This window comes from Canis lupus, chromosome 28 (genome assembly GCF_003254725.2).
Source record: "Canis lupus dingo isolate Sandy chromosome 28, ASM325472v2, whole genome shotgun sequence".
NCBI lineage: Eukaryota > Metazoa > Chordata > Mammalia > Carnivora > Canidae > Canis > Canis lupus.
The window spans coordinates 9,238,216-9,262,720 of NC_064270.1; the positions used below are offsets into that span (position 1 = coordinate 9,238,216).

Genomic DNA, 24,505 nt, shown 5'->3' on the forward strand with positions numbered 1-24,505 from the left:
CGTTTATAAAGCACCTAGCACAGTATTTGTGCACAGTAGAAATTTAATAAAAATCTGTTGATTAACTGAAAAGCCACCTTCTCTAGAGTGGCTCACTCTTATGCCAATCTAGCTATTCCTATCCTGAGATTTCAAATTTACAGAGAATTAAAATGCTACCAAGACTTCTTATAGGTAAAGAAACTGACATGTAAGTATGGTATATATCAGACTTCCCACATGGGCAGAAGACAGATCAATCCACCTGTATCTGCCCCTGCCTCCACTAGGCAGCCCCCTGCTCTGTACACCACTGTACACCACTGGAGTGTAAATGGAAAAAAAGTCCTGCCAAAGGAGCCTGTCTTGGGTGTGGGCTGAGGAATTAACAGGTTTTTCTAATCTCCTGGGAATGTAAGGGGGGACTTTGGGATCCTGTAGGGTTAGCCAATTTTAGACGCAGCTACCACATTCCTTATGGGTCAAAATGTAAAATGGGAATAGCTTAAGAAAGTGAGAAGAGTAAATGGAGAATCAAACTGGAGTTAAGAGGGACCCCTCTATGAGGAAGGGAAAAGCAGGGAAAAATAGATTAACATATAAGACCATGGTGGCTACATAGCCTGGACTTCTGCGCTGGCTCCAATTTAATATCATCTGTCTCATGATCTACATTAAAAACTGAAAGTGATCAAAACCACAATGAAATAGCACTTCACACCCACTTAGATGGCTACAACCAAAAAGGCAGATTGTAAGAGGTAAGTATTGGCAAGGATGTGGAGAAACTAGAACCTTCATATAGAGCTGGCAGGAATGCAAAACGATGCAGCTGTTTTGGAACCAGTCTGGCACTTCTTCAAAAGGCTAACCAGGGGGTCCATGGGTGGCTCAGCGGTTTACCGCTTGCCTTTGGCCCAGGGCGCGATCCTGGAGTCCCGGGATCAAGTCCCATGTCAGGCTCCCAGCATGGAGCCTGCTTCTCCCTCCTCCTATGTCTCTGCCTCTCTCTCTCTATGTCTATCATAAATAAATAAATAAAATAAAAACAAAAAAAACCCCAAAAAACAAACAAAAAAACCCAAAAGGCTAACCATACACAGAATTACTAAATGATCTAGCAATTCTGTGCCTAGGTAATCACGTTCGCACAAAAATTTGGACACGAATGTTCACAGTAGCATGTCTGTCCACTAATGAATGGGTAAATACAATGTGGTACCATGTACACAATGGAGTAGTATTTGGCAATAAAAAGAAAAGGAATACTGACAGATGTTGTCGTCGATCAATGAACCTTGAAAACATTATGCTAAATGAAAGACCCCAGTCACAAAGGATCACATATTGTGTGACCTCACTTCTACAGAATGTCCGTAACAGGTAAAGCCATAGAAAGAGAAAGTAGATGAGATGTTGCCTAGGGCTGGAGAGTCGGAGGAAATGAGGAGTGACGGCTAAGGGGTACGGGGTTTCTTACTGGGATGATAAAAATTTTTCTAAAACTGTTGTCAGGGAGCACCTGGGTGGCTCACTCAGTTAAGTGTCCACCATTGGTTTGGGTTGTGGTCTGGGGTCCTGGGATTGAGCCCCACATTGAGCTCTGCATTGGACTCCCTGCCCCATGAAGAGCCTGCTTCTCCCTCTCCCTCTGCCTGCTGCTTCCTCTGCTTGATCTCTCTGTCAAATAAATAAAGAAAATCTTTAAAAATAAAAAAATAAAACTATTGTCAGGGTTGAGCAACTGTATGAATATACTAAAAATCAATGAATTAAATTTTAAGTCTTAAATAGGTGAGCTGTGAATTACATCTATATAAAGCTGCTTTTTTTTTTTTTTTTAATTTATTCATGAGAGGCACACAGAGAGAGAGAGAGAGAGAGAGAGAGGCAGAGACACAGGCAGAGGGAGAAGCAGGCTCCATGCAGGGAGCCCAATGTGGGACTCGATCCCGGGTCTCCAGGATCATGCCCTGGGCCGAAGGCAGGTGCTAAACCGCTGAGCCACCCAGGGATCCCCAATAATGCTGTTCTAAAAAAACAAAACAAAACAAAACCTGAAGTTCCTGGAAATGACAACATTTCAGCATTCACACTGTATCTCCTAGATTCCCTTACCTTCTTTAGAGCCATAAAAACCCTTTGTCAGGCCAAAGGACTCAGAAAATAATGGTCCACAGTAAAACAAAAATAAAAAAACAGAAGGACTCCAACAAAGAGGGGAATTCATGTGCTCACATGTTTAGTATTTAAAACAAAGGCTGAATAAAAGGAAAGGACATTACTTTGTACCTTCTACATCTGAAAGAACAATCAGGAGGTCAGTTTTCATTTCCACAGCCAGACGTGCAGCCAGGCTATCATTATCTTTAACACTAATAACCTGGAATGCAGGTAAAAAGTCAAAAAGTGAGTGAAAGCCATACAGTTCAAGAAGACATTCACAGAAGCACTCTGCTGGTTTTGGCAGGCAAAATTAATTTTCAAGTGTGTAGATAACAGCTCTCATAGGCCCCTTCTGTCTGTAAAACACTGTGTCTACTGGCCACCCCATTTCCAAACATGCACCCTTTTCCATTGCTACACACAAGCCATGCTCATAGCACCATGTGAAATCACTACAGCACCTCACCCTGCAGAATGAGACCCCTTGACTTCAGAAGAGCTTATGCAGCCACTGTTCCATGAGGCCAGCTTCTATCCCAATTTCTCCATCTTGTTCATGCCAAACTTCTGGTGTTAGTACATGCAGCATAGCATGGCATTAGTCTCCAGCATGCTCAACCCTTAGGAATACTTTACCCACATTTACCCCCTGGAGATCACTATTGGGCTCAGCAGGGGGTACAACAGCATCATTTGTGTTGACAATGGGGACAATGTTCATTCGGAGGAGCTCATGAAGTGTTCCATTAAGGTTCCGGCGCTTCTGCTCATCGTGGAAATCCAAGTTGGTCACCAAAATCTAAAATTAAATGGATCAAAAATGTAGAAAGGGGGAAAATTATGAATGTCCCAGCAACAGCATACAAAAGATGCTAGGAGGAGAGGAGTTAAACTCTAGGTTTCTGGATCCCATACAGATTGCAATGGAACATACATCTTTGGATGTTTAACCAATTCTTTTAAAGATGGGGAAAAAAAATGAATCACTTGGAATATTTAAGGATGCTCAAGACTTCTTGTAAAAGTACTTTAATTCTCAAAGAGCTGTTAAATCTCTTCTATTTACTGAATTTAAAAAATTAATGTATGAACTTTCAAGAGACACACTTTCAGGGAAGAGATGGCCATCCATTAATCTCTAAAATATCTCTGTATTCTAGCATCTGATTCAGGAGCTGGCCACAGTAGGCACTGAAATATCTGGTGAGTGAAAGATGGCCTGCTCTGCTTGGAGAAGTTTATGGGACAAAACAGAATCAGGCTGGGCTGCCACTGTTGCTCTAGTAGCTGACCGTTGCTGCACTTAGCAAAGACTATCTGAGTAGTGGGATTGGTCTGAGAGGTTTATGAAGGTGAGTCTTTAGCCACAAACTGAAAGAAGAGCTAGACAAAACTTAGTTCAGGGAAGAGCCCTAAAAGAGAAAAGTATGTGAGTGGAGAAGGGAAGTCTGTTAGGATACAAATCAATTTCATTTTTATGAAGAAAAAATAAGCTGCTGTACTTAAGGTTAAAATGTGACAAACAACCTGGTAGAGATTTCCAAAAGCCACTTATAGTGATCTTTTTTTTTTTTTTTAAGATTCTATTTTTAGAGAGGGAGAGAGAGAGTATGAACGTACATGTAAGCAGGGTTGGGGAAAGGAGGAAGAGGGGGAGAATCCCAAGCACACACTGCTGAGTGTGGAGCCCAATGCCAGGCTCAAGCCCAGGAACCCAAGATCATGACCTGGGCCAAAATGAAGAGTCAGATGCTCAACCAACTGAACCACTAGGCACCCCTGATAATGGTCTTTAAAACAGGGTTACTAAAGACAACAAGAAACCACAGGAGAGTGGGACATCTGGGTGGCTCAGTGGTTGAGCATCTGCCTTTGGCTCAGGGTATTCCCAGAGTCCTAGGATTGAGTCCCACATCGGGCTTCCTACATGGAGCCTGCTTCTCCCTCTGCTTATGTCTCTGCCTCTCTCTCTCTCTGTCTCTCATGAATAAATAAATAAAATCTTAAAATAAATTAAAATAAATAAATAAATAAAAATTAAAAAACAAATAAAAAAAAACTCAAAAAGCATCATACCCGGGAGAAAAAACCAAAAGCATAGTCACTGGACCTAAGTTTCCTCATTTGGCTCCAGACACTTTTAAAACACTAAAGACTCAAATTATCATTGGATTGTGGATAAGAGAGGTGATAATTGTGGCTGACAGAAATTGAGATTTCTATTATATTTATGCTAACAGGAAAAAATCTAAGAGAGTGGGGTCCCCAGCTACAGACAACAAGTAGGCAAGTCCATGCCTTTCTGCTTCAGTTCAGTTACTCAATGACACTTTGGAACAATACTACAATATCACTGTGGATAACACTGTGAGAATTATGGAGAAAACAGAAAAAGCAGTAGGAAATGAAAAGACCAAAGACTTGAAAGGTATGTACAACAACATCAGATATGTAAAATAATATCTGTGTAAATGGTAGGATCAGGGGCAGCAAAGGCAATAACTTGGGGAGTTCAAAATTTTTCAAATGTTTTGTGAAGTGACTGTTAGTTGTTTTGTGATATTTACATGTTTTCTAGTGTGTAGTTGTACTGATGACTAAAGATATAACTGAAAAAAAATTCTGGAAATTTAGGTAAAAAATGTGGTAAGAAGGTTCTAGAACATTCAGGGGTGACCACTCACTAAAAATGTATAATTTCCGTAAGGACTAGAACCATGGTTGATTTGTTTACCACAGTATCCCCAATGCCTAACACACTTTTTGGTACACCGTAAGTGCTCAATAAATATTTGCTAAATGAATGAAAACAAACCACAGACATTACTCTTTTTTTTGAATGCCTGATAGAAATTTATTATACAAGGCAATCAGGTACAAAGAGAAGCAACCCAACGAAATAAAGACATCTAACTTTATTGTCTTTAGGAATATAAACACTTATAGTAGTAGCCATTAAGTGTTACTAGTACAATAACAAATGCTAATAACTACTGGGAATGACACTACATTAAATGCTTTTCATATATTTTCTCATTAACTTCTTCCAAAGACCCTCTCAAGTAAGCCCTGATATTACCTTCTTTTTTTCAGATGAGGAGACTCAGGCACAAAAAGGTTAGACCTCAAGACTTTCTCCAGACTTCCCAACTAACAAGTAGTAAAGTCAAGACTGTATCCTAGCAGTCCGGCTCTGGAGCCCAGCTCATCTTTCCTTTGTTCCATGGGAATCATCCTTATAGGTCCTACACCTCTCTGTAAAGGTAAGCCTCTCACCTGAGCAGCACAGATGCTGTACTGGGTAAACATGGCCTCATATAAGGCCATCAGTCCACTCTGTCCGGCGGCTGCGCAGGCTCGTGCTTCTAAGACTGGAATTGCCTGTAACACACAAATAGATATAGTGCAGTTGGGAGTGAGGGAAGGAGGCCTGTGGACCCATTAAAGGGCTGGGGAAGTAACACTCACCATCTCTTTCAGCTGGTTCTGCCCCGAGTGCAGGGCCTGCCGCACACTCTGAGACAGAAGGATCTCATGGCGCAAGCGTTGCTTGCCAAAGGCTACGGCTCCACTGGTCACAAGCATCATCTCTCGGCCTTGATTCTGTAGCACTGACACCTGACATTGAGAAAGGAAAAGGCGCAAGTCCCTATATCATCTCTTTCCTTTCTTCACAAGAGACTCAAGTAGGACAGATGATGGAGTGGATCCCAAATGCTGGTTTAAGGACCAGCACTGGGCTGGCTTTGGAAGAACCACCCAGGTTGTTTTGTAAAAATACAGATTCCTAGATGCTAACTCAAATCTGGTAAGTAGATAGCAGACAGGTATCAGGAATTTTGAGTAAGCGGATTCTGCTGTGCAGGCAGCTTTGACATCCACAGCACTTGATGGTATCCACTGGGAGTCTATAGTATAGAAGGCCTAATTGTTCCAGAAAAAGAAGTCTGGAACTAGGAACTGCAATGTAAACTTAGCAGATGGCTTATTAGGTTCTAAGACATGATCTGGGAGATTGAGGCTCTTTCTGAGGTATATTGATCCCTATGGGTCATCTTAGGCTAGACCAAGGACAGATGCTGACCCCACTCTGTTCTGTCTGCCCAGACCAGCTGTCGTCACTTTGTTCCCTACTTTGGACAGATGTGCATTGAAAGAATCAAAGATTCAAGCTACAAATAAAGTCCGTATTCCTAATGTGTCCCTTCTTCCTGATGTTTGAGCCCTCTCAGCTGGCTCAGGAACTCAAACACCTATGATGAATCATTTTGAAAAATAACTTTTTATCATACAAAATTTCATACTTGGGGTGCCTGGCTGGCTGTCAGAGGAGCATGTGACTCAATCTCAGGGTTGTGAGTTCAGGCCCCATGTTGGGTGTAGAGATTACTTAAAATGAATAAATAAATAACTTAAGAAATATTAACAAATGCACTATACAAAAAAGAAAATTTCATACTTAACCATAGTGGTAACAATAGTTTTATAATTCCCCGTGTACCCATCGCCGAGCTTCAACAACTATCTCTCATGCCAATTTCCCACTCTCTAGTCCTGCCTTTACAGCCAGCTCTGCCATTATTTTAATACCAATCCCAAGCACCAGACATATTTCATCTATAAATATTTCAGCAGTAACTGCTAAAAGACAGACTATATATGCATATATCCAAAAAACCAGTGTTACCTAAAACATTTCAGTATCTCAATAGAAAAGATCCAATCAGTTATAACAGTGCTCCAATCGTTTTTTTAAAATTTTTATTTATTGAGAGAGTAAGCAAGGAAGAAAGAACAAGGGGAGGGGCAGAGGAAGAAGCCAACTTCCTGTGGGGCAGGGAGCCCAACGTGGGACTCGATCCCAGGACCCAGGGATCACGATTTGAGCCGAAGGCAGACGCTTAACCTACTGAGCCACTCAGCTGCCCTGCTCCATTTTTTTAGCTTGCCAAATGACAATGACTGAGGAACCCAAAGATGGGAAAGTCAAGTCAGAATACAGTTATGCTCATTAAGGCCCTCTGGGACTCAGCCTGGGCCTCCAAGACTGGTAGGATTTGTATCTGCTGCTAAGTGCAGTGTGAATGGTGCCCTTGGAGTTGTGCAACCAAGCGGTTCTGAGGAAGAGGAGGCTCTAAGAGTGGATTCCAGGTGGGAGACAAAGGCAGGAATGAATACGATATGCTGGTGGGCTAGGGAGGAAGTAAGCTTGAAAGTAGTGGTAGTGGTCTTGCCAGGGAGAATGGGAAATAAAGTAGATCATTCTATTAGGCAGGAAGTCATGTAAAGGAATTGTGTTTCAGTCTTGAAAGCAGATTGAAGGTTTTGAGCAGAGGAGAAGCTTGATGAAAACAGTGGGAAGACCCTGGTAATGGTTTGCTTAGGTCACCAATTAACCATGGACCCCAGGGACAGGCTTTCTAGATCAGGGCACTACTAATACATAGAATCAATGGTCTTATCCAAGGCATTTGATCATGTTAGATGGACTCAGGAGCCAATGTAAAGTGGCTTCCACTGGCCACAGATTGTAAGAACTGAACATCAATAAAGATTTAGGCCCATTCACTTGATTATTTACTGCTTTCAACAATCACCTAATTGCTTTGGGAGTCCCAATTCCGGCCCAAGGGCAGAGATAACAATTACACATTGGTAAAGTCTCTCACAATATGGCCCTTTTATAAATATCTGTTATAATGATCTGGGGTACCTGGGTGGCTCAGCACTTAAGCATCTGCCTTCAACTCAGGTCATAATCCTGGGGTTCCATGTCAGGCTCCCTATTCCGCAGGAAGTCTGCGTCTGCTTCTCCCTTTCCCCAACTTGTGCTCTCTAATACAATAAAACAAAACAAACTTTAAAATGAATTGATCCCATCCAAACTCAACTGAATACACTGAACTGAATCTCAAGTGCACATGGAACTTTCTCCAGAATAGACCACATACTGGGTCACAAATCGGGTCTGAACCGATACCAAAAGATTGGGATCGTCCCCTGCATATTCTCAGACCATAATGCCTTGAAATTAGAACTAAATCACAAGAAGTTTGGAAGGACCTCAAACACGTGGAGGTTAAGGACCATCCTGCTAAAAGAGGAAAGGGTCAACCAGGAAATTAAGGAAGAATTGAAAAGATTCATGGAAACTAATGAGAATGGAGATACAACCATTCAAAATCTTTGGGATGCAGCAAAAGCAGTCCTAAGGGGGAAATACATCACAATACAAGCATCCATTCAAAAACTGGAAAGAACTCAAATACAAAAGCTCACCTTACACATAAAGGAGCTAGAGAAAAAACAGCAGATAGATCCTACACCCAGCAGAAGAAGAGAGTTAATTAAAATTTGAGCAGAACTCAACAAAATCGAGACCAAAAGAACTATGGAACAGATCAACAGAACCAGGAGTTGGTTCTTTGAAAGAATTAATAAGATAGATAAACCATTAGCCAACCTTATTAAAAAGAAGAGAGAGAAGACTCAAATTAATAAAATCATGAATGAGAAAGGAGAGATCACTACCAACACCAAGGAAATACAAACGATTTTAAAAACATATTATGAACAGCTATACGCCAATAAATTAGGCAATCTAGAAGAGATGGATGCATTCCTGGGAAGCCACAAACTACCAAAACTGGAACAGGAAGAAATAGAAAACCTGAACAGGCCAATAACCAGGGAGGAAATTGAAGCAGTCATCAAAAACCTCCCAAGACACAAGAGTCCAGGGCCACATGGCTTCCCAGGGGAATTCTATCAAACGTTTAAAGAAGAAACCATACCTATTCTACTAAAGCTGTTTGGAAAGATAGAAAGAGATGGAGTACTTCCAAATTCGTTCTATGAGGCCAGCATCACCTTAATTCCAAAACCAGACAAAGACCCCACCAAAAAGGAGAATTACAGACCAATATCCCTGATGAACATGGATGCAAAAATTCTCAACAAGATACTGGCCAATAGGATCCAACAGTACATTAAGAAAATTATTCACCATGACCAAGTAGGATTTATCCCCGGGACACAGGGCTGGTTCAACACTCGTAAAACAATCAGTGTGATTCATCATATCAGCAAGAGAAAAACCAAGAACCATATGATCTCATTAGATGCAGAGAAAGCATTTGACAAAATACAGCATCCATTTCTGATCAAAACTCTTCAGAGTGTAGGGATAGAGGGAACATTCCTCAATATCTTAAAAGCCATCTATGAAAAGCCCACAGCAAATATCATTCTCAATGGGGAAGCACTGGGAGCCTTTCCCCTAACATCAGGAACAAGACAGGGATGTCCACTTTCACCACTGCTATTCAACATAGTACTGGAAGTCCTAGCCTCAGCAGACAACAAAAAGACATTAAAGCCATTCAAATTGGCAAAGAAGAAGTCAAACTCTCCCTCTTCGCCGATGACATGATACTCTACATAGAAAACCCAAAAGCCTCCACCCCAAGATTGCTAGAACTCATACAGGAATTTGGTAGCGTGGCAGGATGCAAAATCAGTGCCCAGAAATCAATGGCATTTCTATATACTAACAATGAGACTGAAGAAAGAGAAATTAAGGAGTCAATCCCATTTACAATTGCACCCAAAAGCATAAGACACCTAGGAATAAACCTAACCAAAGAGGTAAAGGATCTATACCCTCAAAACTATAGAACACTTCTGAAAGAAATTGAGGAAGACACAAAGAGATGGAAAAATATTCCATGCTCATGGATTGGCAGAATTAATATTGTGAAAATGTCAATGTTACCCAGGGCAATATACACGTTTAAGGCAATCCCTATCAAAATACCATGGACTTTCTTCAGAGAGTTAGAACAAATTATTTTAAGATTTGTGTGGAATCAGAAAAGACCCCGAATAGCCAGGGGAATTTTAAAAAAGAAAACCATAGCTGGGGGCATCACAATGCCAGATTTCAGGTTGTACTACAAAGCTGTGGTCATCAAGACAGTGTGGTACTGGCACAAAAACAGACACACAGATCGATGGAACAGAATAGAGAACCCAGAAGTGGACCCTGAACTTTATGGTCAACTAATATTCGATAAAGGAGGAAAGACTATCCATTGGAAGAAAGACAGTCTCTTCAATAAATGGTGCTGGGAAAATTGGACATCCACATGCAGAAGAATGAAACTAGACCACTCTCTTTCACCATACACAAAGATAAACTCAAAATGGATGAAAGATCTAAATGTGAGACAAGATTCCATCAAAATCCTAGAGGAGAACACAGGCAACACCCTTTTTGAACTTGGCCACAGCAACTTCTTGCAAGATACATCCACGAAGGCAAAAGAAATAAAAGCAAAAATGAACTATCGGAACTTCATCAAGATAAGAAGCTTTTGCACAGCAAAGGATACAGTCAACAAAACTAAACAACAACCTACAGAATGGGAGAAGATATTTGCAAATGACATATCAGATAAAGGGCTAGTTTCCAAGATCTATAAAGAACTTATTAAACTCAACACCAAAGAAGCAAACAATCCAATCATGAAATGGGCAAAAGACATGAACAGAAATCTCACAGAGGAAGACACAGACATGGCCAACATGCACATGAGAAAATGCTCTGCATCACTTGCCATCAGGGAAATACAAATCAAAACCACAATGAGATACCACCTCACACCAGTGAGAATTGGGGAAAATTAACAAGGCAGGAAACAACAAATGTTGGAGAGGATGCGGAGAAAAGGGAACCCTCTTACATTGTTGGTGGGAATGTGAACTGGTGCAGCCACTCTGGAAAACTGTGTGGAGGTTCCTCAAAGAGTTAAAAATAGACCTGCCCTATGACCTAGCAATTGCACTGCTGGGGATTTACCCCAAAGATTCAGATGCATTGAAACGCCGGGACACCTGCACCCCGATGTTTCTAGCAGCAATGTCCACAATAGCCAAACTGTGGAAGAAGACTCGCTGTCCATCGAAAGATGAATGGATAAAGAAGATGTGGTTTATGTATACAATGGAATATTACTCAGCCATTAGAAACGACAAATACCCACCATTTGCTTCAACGTGGATGGAACTGGAGGGTATTATGCTGAGTGAAGTAAGTCAATCGGAGAAGGACAATCATTATATGTTCTCATTCATTTGGGGAATATAAATAATAGTGAAAGGGAATATAAGGGAAGGGAGAAGAAATGTGTGGGAAATATCAGAAAGGGAGACAGAACATAAAGACTCCTAACTCTGGGAAACGAACTAGGGGTGGTGGAAGGGGAGGAGGGCAGGGGGTGGGGGTGAATGGGTGACGGGCACTGAGGGGGGCACTTGACGGGATGAGCACTGGGTGTTATTCTGTATGTTGGCAAACTGAACACCAATAAAAAATTAATTTATTAAAAAAATAAAAAATAAAATAAAATGAATTGATCTGATGGACTCAATCTGGGAGGCAGATCTGATAAACTGATTACAGAAAATATTAAAAAAAAATTCCATCAAGTTTCAGTTAGCAGTTTCCTAATACAAACTTCTTAATAAACTTGTTTTTTAAAACCTAAAATTATGGTTATGGAGGACAGAGATGAGCTACAGACAGGAAGAAAAAAATCTAGTTTAACCATGATGCTTGGATGTCTGGGTTTTGACTCTTGGTCAGGGGCTGGCAAATTTTACCCAGCAAGTCAAATTTCGCCTGCACCTGGTTTTGTAAATAAAGTTTCACTAGAACACAGCTATGCCCTTTCATTTACATATTGTCTATGGTTGCTTTTGTTGCTACAATGGTAGAGACAAGTAGTTGAGGCAGAGACCATCTGGCCTACAAAGCCTAAACTATTTACTATTTGGCCTTTTGTAAAAAAAAAAAAAAAAAAAAAAAAGGTTTACTGATACCTGCTCTTGGCAAAGATAGGTATGGGATCTGTAATATGTTTAAAGTCTAAAATCTCCAGGTTAACTCTGAAGGTCAATTTTTACTGATAGTCTACAGTCAGCCCGGCTTGCTTGCACAGCCAGTGGGGCATAAAATCCCCACTGGAAACTTCTGTTCTGAGCTCTCCCAAAGGTAAGATTCCCTACACAGATCTCTTGGTAATTCGATCTGGGGACAGACTGCAGTCTGTACAAATAAAGACACTGGAGGGCTTGTGCATAGATGTCCCTCAGAACCCCAATGCCTACTTGCACTCTCTCTTACTGCCTTCTATCCTTTGCCTTTAAATGAAAGTCTTATATGGTATTCTCTGTGGAGTCTGCTGAATCCTTTCAAATATCTCAACTTGGAAAATCTTTGCAATGATAGCTCATATTTACTTCAATATTATTGGCCTAGTTAAAAAAAAAAAAAAAAGCCTAGCAAAATAGAAACAAAAAAAGCTCAATATTCACAAACATCCATTTGGGTATTCAACCCTGAGTACCTATTAGTCACCTGGGGAACTTTAAAAATCCAGGTGCTTGAGCCCCTTCCCAGAGACTGTGAAGCCTAGGAATCTCTAGGCCCCTCAGACAATTTTTATGTGTAGCCAAGATTAACAATCACTGACATATACAGCTCCTTATCACTAAGAAGCCTGAGAGATGAACTGCACGAAATCGACTTTACTCCTTGACATCTCCTTTGCTTGCCCTGGGATACAGGATGCACTGGTGCCTTTACTGGAAACAGTTTTCAGATTGGGTTACATCTATTGTACTCAAATTATTTTTACAAAGTGACACACCTGAACTGATGGTTTACGGTGGGTTAGGGATAAAATTAGGGTTGGAAAAAACCAAAACCACCTGAACTGACAGCTTAAAAATAAAAACCCCATACTGTTTTTGTCCACTAGAATTTTCCACCTTGGCAAATTACCTGCTCAACAATAGATGCCAGGCGCCCCAGGGCGAGGCCACACTCATCCCCCCGGGTTACTACAGCACTTCCAAGTTTCACCACGATTCTCTTGGCATGCTTCAGCTCACTGCGGTGGGCAAAAGATTTGCCATGTGCACGACTGAGGGGAACAGTAATAAAGGGGATGTTGCTCCAAGAACGGACATGCCTGATGGTTGAAGGCTGGACACGATCTGCAGCTCCCAAAGTGAAATGCAAGAAAAAAGACAAATATAGAAGATAAATTTCTCATTAAAAAGGTACATGTACAATATTCACTAGGTCAGCCAAAAAGTAGTTTTATCATTCTTAACAGAGTAAAACCAGTAAATCAAAAAGCCAGTACATCCAGCATGTTCTTATCTAATCTTGTGTGGAGTTTTATACCAGTACACAGGTCCTAGATATACTCAAACATTGTGAAGAGTTTAAACAAAACAATCTTTCCTAAAACAAGTTGGTAAAATATACCAAGTCTTTAAAATGTCCACATCTTTTGACCCAGTAATTCTATGTCCAAAAATTTATTATAAGAAACTAACTGGAGATGGAAACAAAAAGTTGTATCAGAAGGCTATTCATCAGTGTTATTTATAACAGGAAAAATCACAAGCAAAGTAAACATCCAAAGAAGGCAAAAGAATAAAATAACTTTTTCAGAATTTTTAATAACATAGGAAAATGCTCATATGTTAGTTCCCTATATGTGTCTAAATGAACAGAAAAAAGATTAAAATAAATCAAAATGTTAGTGGTTTTATTTTTGATGGAATTACAAGTGATTTTAATTTTCTTCCTTATTCTTGTCTATGTCTTCCAAATTTAAGCAATAAAAATATGTTGCTTTCATCATCAAAAAAATGTGTGCTTTTAAAGAAACCACACCATTACAAAGAGAGTGAGCCTGACTAGCAAAGACAATAAAGAGCAAAGTAACTGGTATGAGTAGTAAAAAAATGTAACTAATCCACCTACAAATTTTCTGACATGGTGGTATGATTCCAGATATCTGTAACAATGGTTAAAAAAACTGGATAGCTTTTTTTTTTTTTTTAAGATTTTATTTATTTATTTGACAGAGAGAGAGAGGGAAAAAAAAGCACAAGTAGAGAGAGCAGCAGGCAGAGGGAGGAGAAGCAGACTCCCTGCTAAGCAGAGAGCCCAAGGCAGGGCTCAAACCCAGGACCTGGGATCACCTGAGCCAAAGGCAAATGCTCAACTGCCTAAGCCACCCAGGTGGCCCAAAACTGGATAGCTTTCTAAAGGACAAGGAATGTTGGAGTCAGATACTTTCAATCTCTTTGGATATCTGCCTCTAAGTAATCCTATACAGGAATTCTAAGGAAGCAAGTATTTTACATACATACACACACACTCATATATATTTATATATAATCTTAATTAAAAAGCTAAATATATACCTGTATAAAGCCAAAAGTAAAACAGGCACTGAATCCCTTTACCACTATTCATGCATCCAACTCCTCCTGCTGGCTTCTTACTAATTATGCATTATCCTTTTCTCTCACTAATTAAGAGACTTCTCTACTTTGAGCGGGGCACAATGCCCCCAGTCAAGACATTTCCCAGACATTTTGTGCAGCTAGACATGGACATGTGCCTAAGTTAATGAGATACATGTGGAAATGTCATGTGGGACTTCTAGGAATTTCCTTCAAAAGAGAAATGCTTCCTTCTTCCTTTATCCTGCTGCTTAGAACATGCATATGAATGAGGTAGGAGCTCAAATACAATTTTAGACTACAAGAAAAACATCAAGAACTCTGGAATAACAGGAAAGGAGGAGTATGGATGCCTAATGATTTCACAGAACTATTCTGAAAGCCCTGGATTGCCTCTCTTCTTAGAGAACCCCCAGCTTCCTTTCAAAAGAGAGAGAGGGGTGATCAGCTCACTCTGTGGGTAGAACATGCAACTCTTGATCTCAAGGTTGTGGGTTTGAGTCCCATGCTGGGTGTAGAGATTACATAAAAATAAAAATCTTGGGCAGCCCCGGTGGTGCAGCGGTTTAGCGCCGCCTGCAGCCTAGGGCGTGATCCTGGAGACCCCGGATCGAGTCCCACGTCAGGCTCTCTGCATGAAGCCTGCTTCTCCCTCTGCCTGTGTCTCTGCCTCTCTCTCTCTCTGTGTGTGTCTCTATGAATGAATAAATAAATAAATAATCTTAAAAAAATCTTAAAAAAAAAAAGAGAAATATAGACTTCTATCTTGTTTGAGCCATTATTATTTTGGATTTTCTATTACACCTGACCCAATTTTAACTGATATAGAAGAAGGAGTGCACAGGCAGAGGGACAGGTGAGGTCTTGCTAATGAATAGTCTCACTCACAGCAAATGGATCTTCTCATGGTAGGAGTCCTTGGTTGCAAGAAGCAAGTCAAGATGAGTAATACAAGTCTTTGGCAGAACTAAACTTCAGGTACTCCCACCTCAAAGAGTTCTCTATGTGTCATTACAGACAACTAATAAATATTTGAATGAATTACTATAGTAATCATTCCAAGCTACTTTTTGGACCACCATTCTATAATGGTACTATTACAGAGTAACTTTGTCCACTCGAATAAACCATTATCACCTCCCTTTATATTTACAGACAGATTTCCCAGATTTCTCTAGAGCCACTATCTCTAACTCCTGACCACTAACTTTTCTAACTATAATATAGCTTATACGGTTCTCTCTATGCTGTAACAATGGAGGGTAAAGTGAGCAGAATCTTATTCTCATGGACTAGAAAATCATTGTGTGTTGTCCTCCCTCTTTGCCTCCTTCACACACAAATCTTAGAATGAGTTTTTTTTTTTTTTTTTTTTTAAGATTTTATTTATTTATTCATGAAAGAGAGACAGAGCCAGAGAGTCAGAGACATAGGCAGGGGGAAAAGCAGGCTCCCTGCAGGGAGCCCAATGCGGGACTCAATCCCTGGACCTGGGATCACACATTGAGCTAAAGGCAGATGCTCAACCGCTGAGCCACCCAGGCATCCCTAGAATGAGTATTCTTCTTTCTTTCTTTTTTTTAAAAAGATTTTATTTATTTATTCATGAGAGACACAGAGGGAGAGGCAGAGACATAGGCAGAGGGAGAAGCAGGCTCCTCGCAGGGAGCTTAATATGCAGGACTAGATCCCAGGACCCCAGGATCACACCCTGAGCCCAAGGCAGACCCTCAACCACTGAGCCACCCATGTGTCCCAGAATGAGTACTTTTCTTTTATTTATTTATTTTCTTAAAGACTTTATTTATTTATTCATGAGAGACACAGAGAGAGAGAGGCAGAGACACAGGCAGAGGGAGAAGCAGGCTCCATGCAGGGAGCCCGATGTGGGACTGATCCCAGGACTCCAGGATCATGCGCTGAGCTGAAGGCAGACACTTAACTGCTGAGCCACGCAGGTGTCCCTGGAATGAGTATTTTTAATGAATCAGTAAAAAGGCCTTTCTGCCCTCTCTTAAATGACAATTTTAAAAAGTGATTATGTTTCAGGTTTGTGGAGATACAAGAAAGATGATACTTTTTTTTCCACAATAGGCTCGCAGTATAGTTCCTGGCACAAAGATGCTCAGTAAGTCCATTGTCTGGGATGGAACTGGGACCTGGCACTCTTCCTAGACCCACAGATGGGGTTGCTCTTCCTGCAGGGGGAGTCCCAGGGCTACTTGGCTGGTTTGTTGCTGGGCCTAAGTTCTGTGGAGAGTCCTCTTTCTTCATGAAGTTCATCAATATAGTTACTGTGGCTCAGTCCTCAGTGATCTTATCATAAACAATATATATGCCTAAGTCTAAGCTTTAAAGTTGTAAATATAATTCTGGCCTCACTGACCTGATAGAGAGAGGGTTGGTAGACGGGGAGACTTGGGGTTTGGACCTGGGATCATTAGTGGCTATTTGCAAAGCACAGAGAGCTACACCCAACTTATCACGAATCCCTTTGATAGCTGTCAGGACTAGGCCTGATAGCCATTTTTCTTTCCTGTCCCTGCAGGCCTTGTCCTGTCCTAGAGAGTGCTAAACATGGGTGGATCAGTGTAAGAGGGCACCTAGGGACACAGGTAGTTGGCAAGCATGTCAGTGCAGGTGATCAAATGGCAGACACCTATCAGAATCTAGCAGCCAGGTTAGCATGAAAGAGGCTCCTGATCCACAGTCTTTATCAGCAAAGATACCAGCACACCTTGGTGCCAGGCAGTCAAGGGTCATTCTGGCTGCAGGCAACTGGGTCACAGCAGACCAGGGCAGACAAGATTCAAGAGGAGGAAACAACAACGAATAAGGTTTCAATCAAGTCCAAGGCTCAATTACATCTGATGGATTCTAGCATCAGGTAGTTCTATGGGATCCGGGGCTTTTTGGGTTTCCTGTTCCACAATGCCAAGGACCTGTATTACTCTCAGATTGACCCTACCTTTCTTGGGGATATTTTTTATGTTCTACAGTGTATTCTACTTTTTTAGAGTCCATATTGGAGACTGAGAAGGCCTTGATAAGTTAGGAAAAATCCAAGGCTTCTGGAGAGGCAATCTCTTCCCATCTTCCCAGCCTTCATTTAGGCTCTAAGTCCCACAGAAAAGCCATTTCCTCCTGGTTAGTATGAGAGGATATTGAAAAGTATGTGTGTGCAACATGTGGGGTGTGAGGTGATAGTCATCCACATTCCGGAAAAGTCCATTACCTTTTCAGCATCAGAGTCCTTATGCTCAGCAATCAATGAGCCTCTGTTCCAGGCCCGAACAAAAGAGGACTGATAGGATTTCTATCTCCCTTCCTGGCCTTCCGTTTCCTTCTGTTTTTATATGTATACGTTCTGTCACTTTGCCTTTCTTATTTCTTTTCTGCCCTTCTGCTTATCATGGTCAGTGAACAGAGGGCTCCAGAATCCAGAAAAATCTGGATACAAAAATTGAAAAATCTAGGGAAAAGATTAGAAAGTACCTCCTTTAGTGAATGACACATATGAGAACAAACAATAACAACAACAACAGGGGATCCCTGAGTGGCTCAGCAGTTTAGCACCTGCCTTCACGCCAAGGGCGTGATCCTGGAGTCCCAGGATCGAGTCCCGCATCGGACTCCCTGCATGGAGCCTGCTTCTCCCTCTGCCTGTGTCTCTGCCTCTCTCTCTCTCTATCATAAATAAATAAATCTTAAAAATAAAACCAACAACAATAAAAATACTGAGTACTTAATATACTAAGAGTTTTGTTAGGTATTTACACACCTTTTACAGAGGCAGAGGATATATAAAAGGACAAGTGCAGGTTCTCGAGCTAGACTGTCTGGGTTGGAATCTCAATCCCTCTGCTTATTTGCTGTTACCTCACCTATCTCTTAAGGTTACTGTAGAGAATAAAATGAATTGATGCATGAACAAAAATTGGCACAGAATAAACACTGAGTATTGGCTGGTATTATAAAAAGTGTCTCCTATTGCTACCATCATACTAAAATTCTCATGAGTTAAGCCTCATTAGTTAGGTATTATTATGAGTTAGTTGGTGTTATTAGACTCATTTTATAAATAAGGAAACTGAGGCCCAGAGAAGCTGAGTAACTTGCTAACATTATCAGATTGCAAAAATAGCCACAATACATTGAAGCTTCTTCCATCAAGATGTGGAATCTGTTTTCCCACTCCTTGAATCTGGGCCAGCCCTATGATTTGCTTTAACTAATAAAATGTAGCAGAAGTAAGACGGCATAAATTCTGAGCAAGAGGCCTTGTGGTTTCCATGCATGCTCTACTTCGGAACCCTACAATCATTGTATGAAGAAGCCATGTTTAGCCTGCTAGAGGATTAGAGACCATGTGGAACAGAGATGATCCATCATCCCACCAGAGGCCATCCAGCCCTCAACAATCAGCCCTGAGCCAATGAGTTCTGACACAGATATAGAACCACTGTGCAGCTGAGCCAGGTCCAACACAAATTTGTGACTTAAATCTATAGTTGTTTTAAGCCACTAAAATTACTAAATAAGCAGAACAGTTAGTTTTAAAACCCCAGGAGCCTGGCTCCAGGCCTTGATCTTTTCTCCCGTATATTCTTCTTCATGTGAATGGGAAACAGGTTTTTGGAATAGAGATTTTTTTCTGATAAGCTTCATTAGTGAAAAGAAAGTCCTCTTACAATAAGGTCTGGAGACAGACTTTGGTAAGATTTAACTGATATCAAGGAGGCAGCCACTCAAAACATGATAAACAGCCTTTTGACAAATGCTGCTGGACCTAGATATCCACAGGCAAAACCATGAACCTTGACCTAATAAACCTTACACCTTATACAAAAATTAACATAAGATGGATCATACACTTAAATGTAAAATGTAAAGCTATAAAACTTTTAGAAAAAAACATAGGAAGAAATCTTTAGGATCTAGGGCTATACAAAGCTCTGACTCGACCCCAAATGTAAAGCAATGAAAGAAAATATTGATAAATGGAATGTCATCAAAATAAAAAAAATTTCCTCTGTGAAAGAGCCTGTTAAAGGAATGAAATGACAAGCCATAAACTGGGAGAACATACTTTCAAAACACATATCTCTCTCTGTGTCTCTCATGAATAAAATCTTATTTTTTTAAAGATTTTATTTATTTATTCATGATAGACAGAGAGAAAGAGAGAGAGAGAGAGAGAGAGAGAGAGAGAGAGAGAGAGGCAGAGACACAGGCCAAGGGAGAAGCAGGCTCCATACAGGAAGCCTGACATGGGACTCGATCCCGGGACTCCAGGATCACACCCTGGGCCAAAGGCAGGCACTAAACCGCTGAGCCACCCAGGGATCCTCCCCCCCCCCCCCTTTTTAAAGATTTTAAAAATAAAATCTTAAAAAAAAAATGGTACAGGCATTCTGCAAAAAAAAGTTTGGTAGTTTCTTATATAACTAAACATGCAACTACTATATGACCCAGCAATTGAACTCTTGGGCATTTATCCCAGAGAAATGCAAACCATGCCCATACAAAATCCTGTACACAAATGCTCATAGCAGCCTTATTCATACCAGTCAAAAATGGAAACAACCAGATGCCCTTCAACGAGTGAATGGTTATACTAACTGTGGTATACCCATAACATTAAATACTACTGAGTAATAAAAAAGGAAACAATCAATACACACAACTTGGATGAATCTTCAGAGAATAATGCTGAGGAAAAAAACCCATCCCCAAAGACCACATACTGTATGACTTATTTATATAACATTTTTTGAAATAATAAAATTATAGAAATGGAGAACAGATTAGTGGTTGCCAGGCATTAGGGATGGGGAGGAGAAGGATAGTCAAAAGAGGAAACTAAAGGATCCTGTAGTGGTAGAAATTTTTTTTTTTTTTTTAAGATTTTATTTATTTATTCATGAGAGACATACAGAGAGAGAGAGAGAGAGAGAGAGAGAAAGAGAGGCAGAGACACAGGCAGAGGGAGAAGCAGGCTCCATGCAGGGAGCCTGACGTGGGACTCGATCCCAGGTCTCCAGGATCATGCCCTGAACCGAAGGCAGGCACTAAACCACTGAGCCACCCAGGGATCCTGAAATGTTCTTATCTTGATTATATCAATGTCAGTATCTAGAATGATATACTGGAAGAATATGTAAAGGGCCTAAGGGATGTCTCTGAATTAGCTCTTACAACAGCACATGAATCTACAGTGGTCTCAAAATTAAAACTCAACCATAAAAACAAATAATGAATAAAAATAGCCTGTAAAAAACTTTGAGGAAATGAATATAAGTAACATCTTACTTGAAAAACTTTGAGCTTCCCACAGGGAGCCTGCTTCTCCCTCTGCTTGTGTCTCTGCCTCTCTCTCTTGTCTCTCATGAATAAATAAATAAAATCTTAAAAAAAAAAATTCTAAAATTTTAAATTAGACATACAAAAAGCTGTACAAAATTAATGTGTACAGTTTGATAATTCTGTAGGTAAGCATATACCTATAAAACCACCACCACAGTCAATACCATAAAGCTATCACCTCCAAAAGTTTCATTTTATTGATAAATACAAACACTCAGAGCATTTCATCATTAAGCTGCTTTCTTGCTTACTGTCTTTGTCCAATTCTGCCAAATTACTTTTTTTCTCCTTTAAAGCCTTGTTTGAAAGACACTTCCAAACTTCCCACATACTTCTAAGTTTCCTATGGTACATACGAGATCTGGAGAGGGCTGTGGATTGGACCCAGGGTAGGAGACGCTGGTGGAAAGGCTGGAACCCGGAGCGGTAGACTTGACTCAACATCCTGTGATGTGGTCACTGATCAAAGTATCTGTAGAACACATTTTTAAAATGTGAATTTTTAAAAGATGAAAATGAAAATAATAGGCAATTAACTTTGTTTTTCTCCCACTTCCTCATACTCTCAGAGTAAAAATGGGAGGCTTCTGCTCCAAACTCCTTTGTATAGGGACATTCTCACCTGCTCCGTAAATAGGAAAGAGAGACAAGAAATGGCTCCTTCAGGGCAGCCCGGGTGGCGCAGCGTTTTAGCGCCGCCTGCAGCCCAGGGTGTGATCCTGGAGACTCAGGATCAAGTCCCACGTCAGGCTCCCTGCATGGAGCCTGCTTCTCCCTCTGCCTGTGTCTCTGCACCCCCCCTCCCTCTGTCGCTCATAAATAAATTAATAAAAAAATCTTAAAAAAAAAAAAAAGAAAGAAATGGCTCCTTCCCAGGTTCCAACTCTATCCTTCCTTTCCTAGGACCTCCTTAGTTTTCATGCAAGCAAATGACAATTAAGGATTATAAATATTCTGAGTGACAAAAAAAGCTAAGGTACAATGTTTCTGTATTGATACTAAATCTTTACTACAATTCCTACGCCATTAGAGAGTCTCAAACAAAAAACACATCCAATATCCAATAAGCGGCCATCTCCACCTTCCTGCTATGACCTCCCCAAAGAACTCTGAAACCATATATTTATTTTCATTTTATTTTTTGTTTTATTTATTTTGAAACCATATATTTGAAATATCTGGAAAAAAAAAAAAAAAGAAATATCTGTTTCACTCTTGCTGACACAAGAAGAGGATGGAAATGAAAGGCCACAGGTTACTGTCATCTTTCTTCCTGCTGCCCACAGGAATCTTTTTTTTTTTTTAAGATTTATTTATTTATTTATTTATTTATTTATTTATTTATTTATTTATTCATTCATTCATTCATTCATTCATTCATGAGAGAGAGAGAGAGAGACAGGCAGAGGGAGAAGCAGGCTCCATACAGGGAGCCTGATGTGGGACTCCAGGATCAGGCCCTGGGCTGAAGGCATTGCTTAAACCGCTGAGCCACCCCGGCTGCTCCTGCCCACAGGATTCTAAAGCACACTCTTGCATTCCTGGGAGGGAGTGCAATGCCTGCAAATGGCTGGATCTTAAATGACTATGGGTACATCCTCGTAATAGAGGATGTGCACGGCTAGAAACCTGCATTGGGAATATGGAGGTTACAGGCATTTTCTGGCTTAAACTTGAGGCTCTAGATAAAGAATACTTTATTTCACAAAAAAGAAGGGGGCTCCCTCCTATATATGCACAAGAGAATAAGCTATTTATTATTGCAGTTCTCATGCCACAGAGACATTGCTGTTTTCACAAGAAAAATACTGCACCCTCTTTGCTTACAAGCTTCTTTTTAACTTTTGCTCTATGGATTGGTAAACATATTTCAATCCTCTTAAACATCTCAAGAGACTAGCAGTTAGCCCCATAGTGAAGAAAAACAAGGAGTGGCATGTATTGCTCTTCAATTTATACTGCACTAAGGCATAGAAAGGGGAGAGAAGAGATTGGCAGGATACATCTGTTGTAAAAGACATGTCATCCCATAGGCAACAGAAAGTGTTAAGTGCTGACCTTGTTGACTTCAGTTTGTGACAGCCATTAAGACCCCAAGAAAAAATTATCTGCACGACATTTAAGGAGGGCATAGGTCCTCCTCTTTGTGTGCTACTTATATATGTTCCTTCAGTATATTACTACAGCAAATATTTACATATCAATTCTCCAAAAGGAACACCAAAAGGGTAAAATAATCAGATTGTAACACTAAAACTCTAGTTCTGTCTCCTTCAAGAAAACTTTCTCAGCAGCTCTAGCATTCAGAATTGGATTTAATCCTACAGGTTAGCTTTTAACTGGTTCATGGGTTACTGTCACTTTTTCCACCTGGATTATAAACTTCCCACTGACAGCATGGTAAATGGGACAAGGAACCTGGATTGTGGAGCTGGGCAGATTTGGGTTCCAGCTCTGCACCTGCTAGCTGTGTGCCTTTTGGAAAGTTACTCAATCTTTCTAAGCCTCAGTTTCCTCTTTTGTAAATGAGGGATAATAACAGTAACGGCCTCATGAGATTATTTTGAGAATTAAATGAGACAATGCATGGAATGCTTGGGTATAACAAATGCTCAACAAATGTCAGCTGTGCTCCTTCTTTTAGGCACTAATGTCTACAACTTTCTCTTTATTTCCTTTAGGATGTGTCACAGGCACAGAATTCAATATATTCTCAAATGTATATAATTACAAATTATACTTGTTTTCATCTCTCTTACCTAAGAGTAACTGACAGCTCTGAATGCTCAAGGTCACTAGCTTGTTAGGTTCAAGACTGACCTAGAAACTAAGCCTTCCTGGCCTCTCCCCTGCACTATACAACCTCTGACTGCAACGAATGGTTCTCCTGCCAGAGTTTATTATGCTCTCAAAACGCAGACGGCTGATTCTTGGGAGCAAAGGCTATGTGTGTGTCTAGACTGGATGTCATCAGTTGAAAAAAGTTTCCATGTTTTGACTCAGGCAGTTTCCCAAGTACTTCTTTTACTCGTTTTAAACAGAATGCCTTTATCTTACTGATTTGGACAAAGAACTAACTTTAGTCCCAACAAACCTCACCCAGGACCCACAGGCTTGGTCTATGGTTCGCCTCTCAAAAGAGAAAGATGGGGTGATAAATCCGGCGGCCTCAGAGCAGAATAATGATGGGGGTGGGGGAGTCTGGGTGAGCCCTGGCGTGCCACATTGCAAAGGGTGACTGTGAGCCAACTACCCCGCTGCTGGGGGCTCGGTTTTTGCTTTATTTTTTTCCCCCCTTTTTCTTACAGATTTTATTTATTTGAGAGAGTGAGAGCGAGAGCGCACAAGTGGAGGAGAGGGGCAGAGAGCGAGCAGGGAGCCTGCCTGGGGTGACCCTGCCGTCAAGAACCTGAGCCACCTGGGCAGCCCTGGGGCCTGCTTTTGAAAGAGCGGGTCACGAAAGCCCGCGCGGGCCGCAGAGACCGCACACAGGCCGCTGCGCGTCGGGCGTGAGGCCGGTTACAAACCGCGGCGGCGACGCAGGTGCGCTGAAGCTGCTGACGCGGACTCCCGGGAAGGGATCCACCGAGCCGTCAGGCCTCCGCCGGGGCCGGTTCCTCCACGTGGGAGAAACCAAGGGTGGCCGCCGAGGTCAGGTACCCCA

The 24,505-nt window shown here is 41.0% G+C and overlaps 1 protein-coding gene across 5 annotated transcripts in view; it reads right to left on the reverse strand.

The window, feature by feature from the left end:
* The window catches only part of ALDH18A1 (aldehyde dehydrogenase 18 family member A1), a 46,977-nt gene that overhangs the window by 21,444 nt on the left and 1,028 nt on the right, over nucleotides 1–24,505 (reverse strand). Inside the window, exons 1-7 of one of the 5 annotated variants that reach the window (XM_025466699.3) lie at nucleotides 21,198–21,316; nucleotides 17,711–17,947; nucleotides 12,992–13,206; nucleotides 5,614–5,763; nucleotides 5,422–5,526; nucleotides 2,786–2,944; nucleotides 2,272–2,362 (exon numbers count right to left, since the gene is read on the reverse strand). In XM_025466699.3, the coding sequence (XP_025322484.1) occupies nucleotides 2,272–2,362; nucleotides 2,786–2,944; nucleotides 5,422–5,526; nucleotides 5,614–5,733 (475 nt within the window). In that variant the 5' untranslated portion in view covers nucleotides 5,734–5,763; nucleotides 12,992–13,206; nucleotides 17,711–17,947; nucleotides 21,198–21,316. Of the gene's footprint in view, nucleotides 1–2,271; nucleotides 2,363–2,785; nucleotides 2,945–5,421; nucleotides 5,527–5,613; nucleotides 5,764–12,991; nucleotides 13,213–17,710; nucleotides 17,948–21,197; nucleotides 21,317–24,505 lie in introns of those variants that run through there. The other 4 variants (XM_025466697.3, XM_025466696.3, XM_049103470.1 and 1 more) reach the window with 4 other exon arrangements.